This window comes from Vanacampus margaritifer, chromosome 16 (genome assembly GCF_051991255.1).
Source record: "Vanacampus margaritifer isolate UIUO_Vmar chromosome 16, RoL_Vmar_1.0, whole genome shotgun sequence".
NCBI lineage: Eukaryota > Metazoa > Chordata > Actinopteri > Syngnathiformes > Syngnathidae > Vanacampus > Vanacampus margaritifer.
In genome coordinates this window covers 14,927,889-14,940,474 of record NC_135447.1, presented here as the reverse complement: position 1 = coordinate 14,940,474, position 12,586 = coordinate 14,927,889, and the positions used below count along the sequence as shown (strand labels likewise).

At 41.7% G+C, this 12,586-nt stretch overlaps 1 protein-coding gene across 12 annotated transcripts in view; it reads right to left on the bottom strand.

Annotated features, from left to right (window-relative positions):
* auts2a (activator of transcription and developmental regulator AUTS2 a) overlaps positions 1-12,586 on the bottom strand; it is a 380,719-nt gene that overhangs the window by 34,830 nt on the left and 333,303 nt on the right. For all 12 annotated transcript variants that reach the window (XM_077547717.1, XM_077547716.1, XM_077547715.1 and 9 more), the window contains one exon: positions 9,651-9,699. In XM_077547717.1, the coding sequence (XP_077403843.1) occupies positions 9,651-9,699 (49 nt within the window). The remainder of the gene's footprint in view (positions 1-9,650; positions 9,700-12,586) is intronic.

Sequence of the window (12,586 nt, the reverse complement as noted above, 5' to 3'; positions counted from 1 at the left end):
AATGTGGGTTGAGGCAAATGAAAGCCAGGCTATGTGTGTACAGAGCAGAAACACATGCAAAGGATCTGTGAAGTCCTGCTAACAAACCACCATCCCACTCTGTGGTTCTCTCTAATCCGCCCTGCGGCTCATCAGAGCTTTATTTCTGTCCTGCATATTTATGAGATCCACAGAGTGCATGAGGAGTGGAGGGGGGAGAAAAGATAACCCCTTCTCTTGTGGGAGCAATTAAATCCTTGCTTTCATCAATCCTGATCAGAGCCCTTGTGCTCTTTTCTCTTTCAGCTTCTTTGTCTCTTTAAAAGGCGATGTTTACACTTTCACTTCTACAGTGCTGACCCTTTTCCGGGTCCACGGAAGCTGACAGAAAAACAGAAAAGACTCTTTAACTGGATGTTTAAAAACATTTATGCAAATTCTGTGAAAATGCGCAAAACGGACATACGACTTGTGCCCTTTTCCATACGCTCTTCTTTTGCAAATATGCGCAAAAGTGACGGAACTTTGGGACAATGGGGAGTTCCAGGTGGGAATGTTGGTTTTGACGGACTGTTTGTCTTGTCGGCTTCCCTCCCGCATGTAAGTAAAGTGTGTCGTTACATTGAGAGCTGATGTTAATAAAGCCAACTAAAATTGCATTAATATTTTTTTTCTTTGATTAATTATAAAAAGAATCGTGTTTCTCCGTCTCCCCAAACATATCTTACTTTATCATCCGCCATTTATTGTGACTACAAACGTGCGTGTGACGTAGTATTCGTCAAAACGTGCGACGTATACCCGGTCTTGTAGTCGCAAAACCTGTTTCCATCGCTAAAATGCACATTTTCCTTTTTTTGATACGCAATTCTTGAAAATTCAAATAAAAGTAGGTGGATGGAAACCCAACTACTGACTGTTGGGCATGTGTCATTTAATTAGAATTTTGGTGGCAAGAATCTTAACATTGCAATACTGTAGTGCCAATTAAGTTAAACGTTTATACGAGTTTATACAAGGACGCCGCACCCTAGGCACACTTCCGTCATTGTCAGTCATTTTGTTTAAGCTGAACCGAACTGGAATCGTCAGTCCGTCATTTTATTTGAACTATGCTTCTGTCATCACTTTGTCACCATTATTTTAGGACAGACAGACAGATGTGGGCATTTCGTTAGTACTAACAGACTGTCTATCAGTCCCGGTGGTACTTGAGCCGATTAGTAACGATAGACGAAAACCTACTTCTGTCAGTACTTTGTCAGTTAAGTTTCTCGTCGTTCGTCAGCAAAACGGGTGTCCGTCAGTGACGGACTGAAGGACAGTCCATCAGTACTGACAGATTTCTCACCTATCTTTGATTATATCCGACGGTGATGTTTTTTGGGGGTTCTTGAATACAGGGAGTCATTGAGTTACGTCATATGCAACCTACGTCGTTTCGACTTTATGGCGCCCGTGTCTTGTCCGTAGCAACTTCTTTTTGTTAATTTCCCACAGTAATCACACCATATCAAAGTTATTTAAAGCTGTGTTGTTGTTACCTCCAGTAACGGCTGTCCATCGAGCAGGTCGGCTCGCCAGCAGACGCGTCACATTTCTGTGTTTAAGTTTGAATTGCCGTTCGTCAGCAACTAATGTCTGTGCGGAAATATTAAATATTGGTTCCGGCTCTTCCGGGTCACGCTATTTTAAAAATTACTGTACAAAGTATTTTAATGTAAATATCGACTAACGGTGAAATCCAACTTAAAAGTCGAAATTTGTGTTACAGCGCCAACTCGAGGACTCACTGTATTTCTTTTTCTAACAGAAGGGAAACTGACGACTACAGTTGGACATACTAATTGATTTATCAATTTATTGACTGCTAAGTGTCAAGTATGTCAACCTTATGTTGATCAATTACATCTTCCAGCAACTGAGAGAGAGAAAAGCATTTCTATGCAGTGCTTGGCTTAAACCAGCAGAAAAGATGTTGAGTCAGTTAGCGGTTCAGAAGCTAAACCGTATTTCTCTGCTGAAGCCCTGACATGCAAAGCATTTTTTACAAATGTGACAAGAAAAACTGGGGATGCTGTAAGTGGTAAATGGCTGGAGGCTGAAGACCTTGATAACCACAGATACACATGATAGATTAGGACTGAACATTGGATCACTGGAGACCAGAAGTCCTACTGTTATGCATGCACACTCATGTGTGAGCCACCATGAGGCCTCATTAAGGAGGTCTGCTCTCTTTCCCTCTTTGGCAATGTCATCTCTGCCGCGGGGACTTAAGACTGACACGGGCATAATTGGCCTGAACACACCAACAACGAGCACTGGGAATGCCCGCCTCTTGATAAGTGGTGCGTGTGCATGTGTGGAGTGTTCTGACCCTGTTAATGCAGCACAGTTGGCAGGAGAGTGGCTGATGTCGCATTGGATCAATGGTCACTGGTGATGCTGATGGGGAGGATTTCTCTAGGGATGAGGGGAGACGCACTTTCCATTCCTACAATTCTATAGCCTTTGTTCCATTGCGCGCTGTGCATCTCCAATATGAGTCCATCACCTCCAGATAAAACGCCTAAAAACGTCACCGTTCCATGTATGGTCATTTTAAGCTCGCCTGCCACAACAATAGGAACACTAACAGAATCTAATAAAAACATTCTTTATACTCTCAAATAAACATACAGTAGTAATTAGACAAAGAAAAAAAAAAGACCAAGTGCAGCTCCTAAATCAGTAGTTCTTAAACTGGGTTTGATTGAACCCCAGGGGTTTGGTGAGTCAGTCTCAGGGGTTCGGCAGAGGTCAAAACACAAACCCGCTTAGCCTATCTTGTGCTGCAGGGAATTTGGTGCGCTCAGTAGTTGACTTGCAGCTGTTGTGATGGCGCATCGTGTAATTTCTTTATTCTTGCAATCCCTTCATATTCTGTCGGAAAAAAATAAAGTGGTTGGACGAATATGTGCAATAGGAATTCACATGCATAACTTAACTTATGGTGTTACACAGGGTTCAATTCTGGGGCCTCTGCTGTTTTTATTGTATCTGCAGTCAAAGAAGTATTTATACATTTGTATGTTTTTTTTTATATGCTAGAGCAGGGTACACTGCAGGTTTTATGTTTCCGCCTACCAACACACCTGATACTAAAGATCAGGATCGTTAGCAGGCATGCTGATGAGCTGGTTATATTAATCAGGTGTGCTTGTGAGCGGAAACATCTAAAACCTGCAGAACTCCGGACCTCGGGGACCGGAATTGGTGAACCCTGTACTAGAGCATACAGAAGGCTTTGATCCAGCCTCTCAACTGCAAAGAACGGTTGAAACAATGGTAGTTATTACAAAAACGGCCAGCAGATGGCAGCAGAGTATAAGAGATCAACCAGGGCCATGTTGCAAACAAGCTGATTTCCCCACAATACCAAACAGATTTGTGAATAATGATGAAACTTAGCTATATTCTAATGCTAATTGCTGCAAAACGGAAACAGATACAATTATACTTTTTCTCCTGATGAAAGAAGAGACTCTAGCGTGCACTTACCTAGATCAACCCAGAAAGTATGGGACAGATTTGTCCTTGTCCTTGTATATACCCTACAGTTGCTGCCCATTGAAGCCTAACTAGCAAGCAAACAGACAGAGACGTGGGGGGGAACATAAAGCCTTTGACTTTGATCTCTGGAGTGCAGCCCATTTAAATGTTTGTGTTTGAGATGTAGACCTTTAATTTTGGCCTGATGGATTCCAGGCTCTTCGGGTTTACCGTGGCATGTCGGAAATAAAGAGTGTTTACACAGACTCCCTGCAGCTCTCCTGCTGCCGAAATAAATGCATTAAGATGGATGGATTTAGTTAGTCTCTAACCTCTGGGCTTCAGGAACACACTCTGAATGACCTCTTTGTACTGCTGAAGCCAACAGGCAAGGACCAACAGACCCGCTCTGCATCCCGTCTAAACAGGATCTTCTGTCAACAAATATCAGTCAAGTGGGCAACAACTAGCTCTACAGGCTCAAATTTAGGAGTGGCTGATTATTACACATCGAACCCACACCATCCGTCTTTGTGAAAGGAAGCAGAACTACTACTACTACACTACTAGCGATATCCAAACACCACAATACGATATTAAGGATAGACAGATTATCGGTGCCGATATTTAACATATTGACGAATAATCAGCTATTTTTACAAATCTGAAGGCCGATAAAGCTGGTATCTTTGCGGCAAATGTTTGCAAACTTAGTGAATTTTGTGTTTTCTTCAACAAAAAAAAGAGCTCATACTAAAAACAATTGTAGGTGGTTTATATGCATTGCTGTTATGTACAAAAGCACATAACAGCAATGCATATAAACCACCTACAATCTCTAATAACAGTTATTGAGGCGCTTACTCGCTAATGCACGAGTTCCTCCACATATTGACTCTGTTCAAAAGCATATTACGTTTCCCCTTCATCTGACGATTGGCATGGATTTTAAATTTAAAAAAGTCCAAAACATCCCTTATGAAAATTAAACTGCACTAAAAAAAACACCCACCAGAGGGTGCTAGAACTGCACAAATGGAAATCAACCTGACGTTTTGCACAGATGTGCTGCTTTTAATATTGTGACATGATGACGACGATATTGTCGCAGTTTTAATATCGCGATATCAAGATATTGCCGTTATCATTACATCCTTATACACTACCAGTTCTAATGTACTGTGTATACCCTAGATATAGCAAAAATGAATGATTAATAAATCAATTAAGAATATCTGGTGGTCCAACCACTTTGTGCAACAAACTAAAATAAATACAACCTACAAGGAAGTCAAATGAAAGGAACCACTACAACACCACTTTCACCCAAATTTGATCTCAAGTGGGCTGTACCAGTTTTGGTGCAAATTTGCTGAGTAATCTGAATTTTCTTTACAAAATGAGTACAAAATTTTTGCATCAAATCCTAAGAAACAGCCAAATTTCAGAATGTCATTTAAGTGGCCATGAGTGTGTCCTCCAGTGGACAAAATAAGCAACAACAGTTTATTTAAGTGAAATTTTTCAGTTTGTGTTCTGTCCACACGGCCCACATTGGACCAACTGGAAGGACGGTTCTGGCCCACGGGCCATATGTTTGTGCGCACATCTCAGACCATCTATCTACAATTTTCGGTCATCATCCTAAACTTGCTCAAAGAATAACTTTTTTTTAGAAGCACAATTGAATTTTTGGTCCAGTCGCGGCAGCAGAAATGCTCTTTTGCAAATTTGCGACTGTTATAGTTGTAAGATGGAGGGGGCGGTGACCTTCAGGTGACCTCCAAGCCCCAGGCCAGGAAAAGAAGAGATTGCCCTTGACTGCAGCCATCCCTCAGAAGGCCCAAAAGGCAAAATGGTGGCCAGGTCATTTTTCCACTGCACATCAGGTCAAGTTCCACAAACAGCGCTGATTTCTTGACACCCAAACCGCAGAGACGCCCGAGGTCAGCGCGAGGTCAGTGAATGGGGGGCCCGAGGCAGTAAAGTGACACTGGGGCCGCAAAAGGCCAAACTTCTCTTTCCAGTCAACTGAATGGCTTTCAGAGGCGGCTGGGTGATTTGCAGCGTGATTGCCGCTCTCTATATCACTTGAGATTACAGCAGGTGGCTGCCCAGGCGTGAAGTACACACAGCTCCATCACCCGGCGCGCTCTCATGAAACATAGAGAATGACGCGGCGAGAGAATCGCCAGCCTCCCACACGCGAGTAATATGCTCACAGGCCATTTTGCAGCCTGCAGAGCTCTCCATGACAATCAAGGGAGCTCTTCAGCTCTGATATCCGCCACCTAAGTTCACCCCTGCTTTTCTCTTTTGGCGATCCCCCCCCCCCCCCCTCCTTTTTTTTAAACAATGCCATCAGCGCTGCAAATGACACCTTCCACATGGCGCATTACTCTCCCCTAGTGACAGAAGTACTCAAGCCCGACACACTTCACCGATGGCGCTCTTCACGCTGGCTGCGACGCTCGCTTCATTTTCACATTAACTCCGGTAAAGCGCTGTGAAATCAGTTGTCGCTGTGGGTGGAGATGGGGGAGCGGGGGTTGAGAATCACTACACCATGCGCACGCCGCACTGAACTCGTGCTGTCGACGCAGCTGCAAGAAAGACCTTAAGGGAGTACTCTTGCAAAAAGACGTCTTTGTAACCTTACACTGAAATTGCATGATGAAATAATTACGTGGTATGTGGTTTATATGGAAAATAATGACTCTTGTAGCTCTATTCTATACACTTGTTGCAAGGTTGTAAAATTCCAGGAACCCTGCATGAGAATTAATGGTTAAGTAATTTATGGAAATTCATGGAAATATATGGACATTTTGCAGGAACTAAATGCCGATTGCAAAATTACCGTACAGGTTAGTCTACAGCATAACAGGGCACTTGAATGGAACTGGGAAATATTGTGGTATCATCTGCTCACAAACACACCCATATAATAATCGAAAAAATTCCTCAGATAAAGTTCAATGCAAAATATTTTCAAGGCTTTATACGAGGGATGGGCGAGTACCGACACCAAATATTGGTATATTCAAAATTAAAATAACAAAAAATAGCATTCATTTTGTGTAATTTTAATGAAAAAATGCTACTTTACATTGGGATATACAGGTCCCCTTTAACTCATTCAATCTCAAAAACGTGTTTTCATATTTTTATGTTTTTTTTATGCAAGAGCATACAGAAGGCTTTGATGCAGCTTCTGACATGAAGAGGTGACTTAAAGAATTGGTAGTGATTTAAAAATAAAAATGCCAGCAGGTGGCAAGAGATCAGCCAGGGCCATGTTGCAACAAGCTCTTTTTACCAAGTGTTTTCAACAGGAATGTGAATATTGACAAAACTTAGCTATATACTAATGCTAATTGCTGCAAAATCAGTCAAAATCCAGTAAAACAGCCGGGAGCGAAGGTTGCTTCAGTGAAAATGGCTGGGAGTGAATAAGTTAAAATAGGGCTGCAGCTAATGATTATTTCTGTAATCGAATAATATGTTGACTATCCTTTTGAATAATCAATTAATTGCATACATTTTTTAATTTCCATCCCTTTTTTCAAAAGTGGACATTATTTAAAATCAACAGTGTAATTAATGTGTAATTATGATTCACTTACTGGTTCGGTCTGTAACGCAAAGGAAAATAAGCAACAATGTTGATCATTGTTTTCCAAAGTAAGCAATTGTTTTTTGGGGGTTAAAGATAACTGGGAAACAATTTGAAAAAAAATTCTGTTGCTGATTAAAACTAAAAATGGCATGCTGATTTCAGTTTATCTAGCACGTTAAGTATTTTCTCCACAGATTACCCTTCAGATAAGCACATTTCTGCTGATTAGCTGTAGTAAGAAGAGCTGATTATACGAATGGACTCATCCACAACTATTTAACAACTTGTTTGTGCAGTCACAAATAAGACAGTGGGTGTGAGGTGTGTGCAGCTCCCAATAGTTCAGTATTATCAATATCTGCAAACCTAGCATAGTAGGAATTAAGAGGTAGTAGCCAATGCCATAGCTTTTGTAAAAACATAAGTGTTAAATACCATAAACATTTTTTTTCATATCTCATTGTATGTCAATATTTGAATATTTTCAATAGTACAAGCACATATCTGTCAAGTACAGTATTTTTCTTAAGAAAATTGGGATGTGTAGTTTAAAAACTGGGAAAAAAAGAAGCTAAAAACAGCTGTCAGACCTAACTCAGTAGAAACTGTGTAATCAGTATGCATTAATGGAGGGCTAAATAAATCTGAGAATATTTCCCACTTTAAACTGAATTGTATAATAGAGAGGAATTCACTTAACGATAGCGTATCTTCATTATTGTTTTTGAAATCAGAGTGGGAAGCATTTCTTATAAATGTGCTGATGTGCTTTTATTTGCTGTCGAGAGCGGCAAAATTATTTAGTAAAATTAGTATTATCCTATTGTTACTGTTACTACTCAAACAATACGAAGTGCTGCTCATGATGGACGGTAAAATGAGCAGGTGATCAAATTTCGTATTGCAGTTTCTCGGAAACAATTTCAATTGTTTCATGGATCTGTCAGCAGGCTTTTGTGGTCACAAGCTGTTCTCTTGTGTCATCTCCGCTATCTTTACAACACAGCGCGTCAATCCCTGGATAGCGGTCTCGGCAGGATACCGACTTCCTTCAATTTTTTTCCTCCCCTCTCTGATTGAAGCTAAATGTCTTGCAGAGCAAAAGTATCAGGTGAGCAAGCAAGAGGACACCTGCAGAGACACTGACAGCCATGCTAATTAGAGCTTACATTTAATGACTCTTAGTTAATGAAATCCGGTCCTGGTAAAATGAAGCAAGAGTGATTAGGATGGTAGAGCGAGCGAGTGGTGTCGGGGGTGGGGGGTGGGATAATGTCATTTAGAAAAATGCAGCTAAAGAAGACAGCGGAAGGGAAGAATCATCATCCGAGGCTTTGAAATGAAAAGATAAGATCCACTCGAGGATGGCGTTTCTCGGGATTATTTTCATGATTACATTAAAATAACACTTGTTTGGTGCGTGACATAAAAACTGTGACGATGATAATCTCTGTTTTGATTGACACTTAATTGTTTTTATTTTGCGGGCATTTTTTATTTTTTTCAGTCTATCACCAGCATCAAACAAATGAAGACAACTTGCACCTGTCTCCAGTCAAACACCGACATTCATTGTCTCACAAATGAAGCCCAAACTAGTATTTTTCATCACAATTTGTTGTTTGTGCTGGGATTTAAATCCTCGAGATTGATGATAATCCCCTCCAACAAAAAACTTTTAATCCCAACACCATAAAAATACCAACGGTCCCTCTTCTCTGTGCACCTGGATTCTTTTACTCGCCTATTGCGAGAGGCGTTACCATATGGAGAGGGTGGAGGACGGGTTGGCGATGATGAAAAGGGGCCGAGCGAGTGGGGGGGGAGCATGCTGCATAAAATACGCCGATTTTGTGTACTGTTTCCCCTGGTCAGGCCTTTTCATGGAAAGGGATAGAGGGTGGCCCTCTGTTGATTTAAGCCGCACAAAGGAGGCCCTAATCCTTTCAAGGGAACCAAATCAGTCTATGGAGAAGCTCGTTCAAAAGGAAGCCTCCCTGTCAAAGCTATTGAGACCCCCCGCCCGCCCCCCACTACAATGAATGCCACAAATCAAGCCTGGAGGGAATCAAAGGCCAGAATGTGGGAAATGCGTCTGCGCTGAGGAAAAACGGAGCCGAATAAGGTAGACGAGGACGCATTAGCAGTAACCGGCCCAGTTTCTGAGGGTCACAACCCTCATATTGATGCGGCCCCTCCAACCCCCCCCCCCCCCCCAACACATTAAACAGGAATGTCCATTCACGAGGGGACGCCTCCATTAGCCAGGAGCTAGAGAAAATGAGTCTGCTTTTAACAGCAAATTAGTGACTTGATAATGAGGTCACATGTGGTGTTAGCACACCCAGGCCATAAATAGATGCCTTGCCCGCCCTTGTTTCAGTCCCTGAGAACATCTTCCAACACAGTTTAGCAGATTGCCATGACAATAACAAAAAAAAACAAAAAACAAGAAAGACACCTGTGTCCTTCTCAAATTGCTTCAGAACAATATACAAATAACATCAAATGTGCATACCTTTAAGTGCAGATGTGCTGAAAAATTTCTCCGAGCTGGCATCAGAAACCTGGAAAAAGAAAAACAGACATTTTATTATCTAACGAATTAATACAACAAATAGAGCCAAACATTACCTGAGGAAGTGCGACCATTACTTCATAGTTACAATTCTAATTATTATGTTTAAATGAGAAAAGCTTTAAAAATAATAATAATATTGTATTCAAGTAAACAAAGAAAGTGTCCCAACCTTGCCGTGACACAATTTTGTCGATTATTAGATACAAACGTCAACAAAACTCAGTCCTCTAATGACATCGCCTTCAAACTGCACTATTTTGTTACCCACTTGGTGGCGCTCTTGGTCCGCCACTCGACAGCATCTTCTCAGTTCAAATACAATAAGCGGGTATAAAAGAATAAAAGAAAGCAGAGCTTAAACATCGAGTCGAATTTTTTTAATGTGCTTTTTTTTCCCTGATGTAAAAGATTATCGTAGTTTTAGGCGTCTGCTGGATTTGGTCAAGCAGAAGCAGGACAACACCCGATTAAAAGCTGCACATGTGGAGAACATCGCATCATATTTCCACTTATATATAAATATAAACACCCTCATTAACAAACATGTAAAGACTTGATTGTTATGTTGACGGGAGCATTTCGATGAATTGTTTTCAGGAATGCGCAGGGTAATATGCGCGTCTTCAATGAGTTAGACATTAAAGCACTAAAAATGAATGCTATATATTAAATACATTTGGTATTCATTCGCAGACAAATCACACTTGTTAAATGACAGCATATATCAATATCAATCAATATCTGTCAATATCTAAAAAGACAGTAATGCGCCACCACACAAATTAAGCGAGGAATAATAAGATACCAGCGTACCTTGAATGTGCCAATGAAAACAAACACTTTTGCCAAATGTGACCTCGTTTCACATTCTGCGTTTTGTTTTTAAATTGTATAATCCACACAACCGGCGACGAAGTCTATTCCGTTCGCGTCGAGGACAGCCATGCGGGGGAAGCGAAAGGTGATGAAGAAGAAGGATTCCAAAAAAAGCCGTTCAACGACTGCGCCTTTTGGACAAAGGGAACCATGTGTCGCGGTGCCGTCAGCTTCTTTCTACAGCGCACGACGAGAGGGACAAACAAGATCCCTTTGGTCGATCTTGTGTTGTTTCCCCCCCGTCACTTATATATTCTCCAGAATATCCAAAAGAACGAGATCCGGGAGGTTTGTGCGAGAGAAGCAATCCGACCAGGCGCGCAAGGAAAAGAGGCGCTCAAATAGTGAGCAGTGATTCACGAGCGAAGACGGCTTCTTTTCTCGCTTTGCGGAGGGTGTCTGTCGTGGATTCCGTGGTCGTTGCGCACGCCTCTTCTAAACCGATCCAAAGCAAGCATACAAACTCTCATTCATCCGGCGACTGGCTGCCCGAGAGCTGCTGCTTGCTGCTGTTGGTGTTGCATTCACGGTCGCTCAGGTCCACCCACTTCCGGATCTACAGCAGCAAACACATCACGTCTTTTACCTTTTGCGTAAAATGGCGCGCAAAAGGGGAACAACCCACCCCCCCGACGTGAGACTGCGAGGAAGACTGCGACTGCGAGGAAGATAGTTCAGCAAGAAGAAAACGCGGAGGGGAGAGCCAGACAGAAAGATCTGCTTTCTTCCACTGTAGACTGCGTGAGATGATGTCAGGCTCTAATGAATTCCCCAGAAGGGTGCCTGCCGCTGCTTCCATGAGGGGAAGAAAAACAAAACGCTCCTTCATGAGCAGCGTGCACCTCTTTTCAGCCCACAGGCCATGTCTTCCACTTGGATCAACTCCCACAACGCAGGCCTGAAGGGAGGTCAACTGTTAATATAAAAAAGCACTTAAGTTCGTTCAGCCTTCAATGTGAGCTTTGAGCGCTCTGTGCCCACCCTTACAAGGCTTATACTATAACCTCACAAGCTGCTACTTAACGGAACTACAGAGTCTATAATTATGTGATAACTTTATAGAACCGTAGAGGGATTTAAAAATAAATAAATCTCAGTTTATTTGCTCAGGGTCAACCTCGGAACAGCCATGCCGGAGGTGGCAGAGCTCAGCAGTTGGCCATAAGGGCCCCACTTAAGCTGTGTTTCCACAAAGCAGTGCACTTTGCTATGAAGGTTCTAGTCTCTCCTTCCCAATCTTTAATTTTTTATTTTTATTTTTTATTTAAAGATTCCAATGCGCCATGGCTGTAGTAAGCTTTTTAGGGTAATGCATGCCATACATAAATATAATGTGGATAGGTGTTTCGACTGATTTCTAGACTCCCAGATAAGCAGAAGAATCAGTGCCGATTTAAAAAGGTGGACTGACGGAGTCACTCTGGAGCCAACTACATTTTTACCAACATTTTCTGATATAAATAAGAATTTTTCCTCAGTCAGGGGTCGCCACAAACAATTGAAACAATTTTAATGTTTTACCCATCGAGCCATCCAGCCACTACCATTAAATGCATACATTACATTTGAACTTCAGTACACAACAAGAAACAGTCCAAAATGGCGACTAGCTTCAGTTTTTTAGCCCACCACCGAACTTTGAGTAAAAGTAACGCAATCTACTCCAAATCCATATCGAGTGGGTTAGAATAACAAAACAGCATTTTGTCTACAATTAACCAAACATGTATAATATGACAGGAAGCCAAATTACTAGGAAAAAACCTGCGTAAGCACAGTGAGAACAAACAAACTCCACACAGAAAGTCTGGATTTAAACCCAGAACCTCAAAGCTGCGAAGCAGAAGTGCAAACTAATAGTACACCTTCATTCCAATCAGACTTAGTTCAACAAAACTTGACAGCGATTGGCTGGTGTCCAAATAGTGGTTCTTTGTTATTTGTAATGGAATAGCCAATCGTAAAAAACTATGACCTGTCAAACACGTTTGTATTGC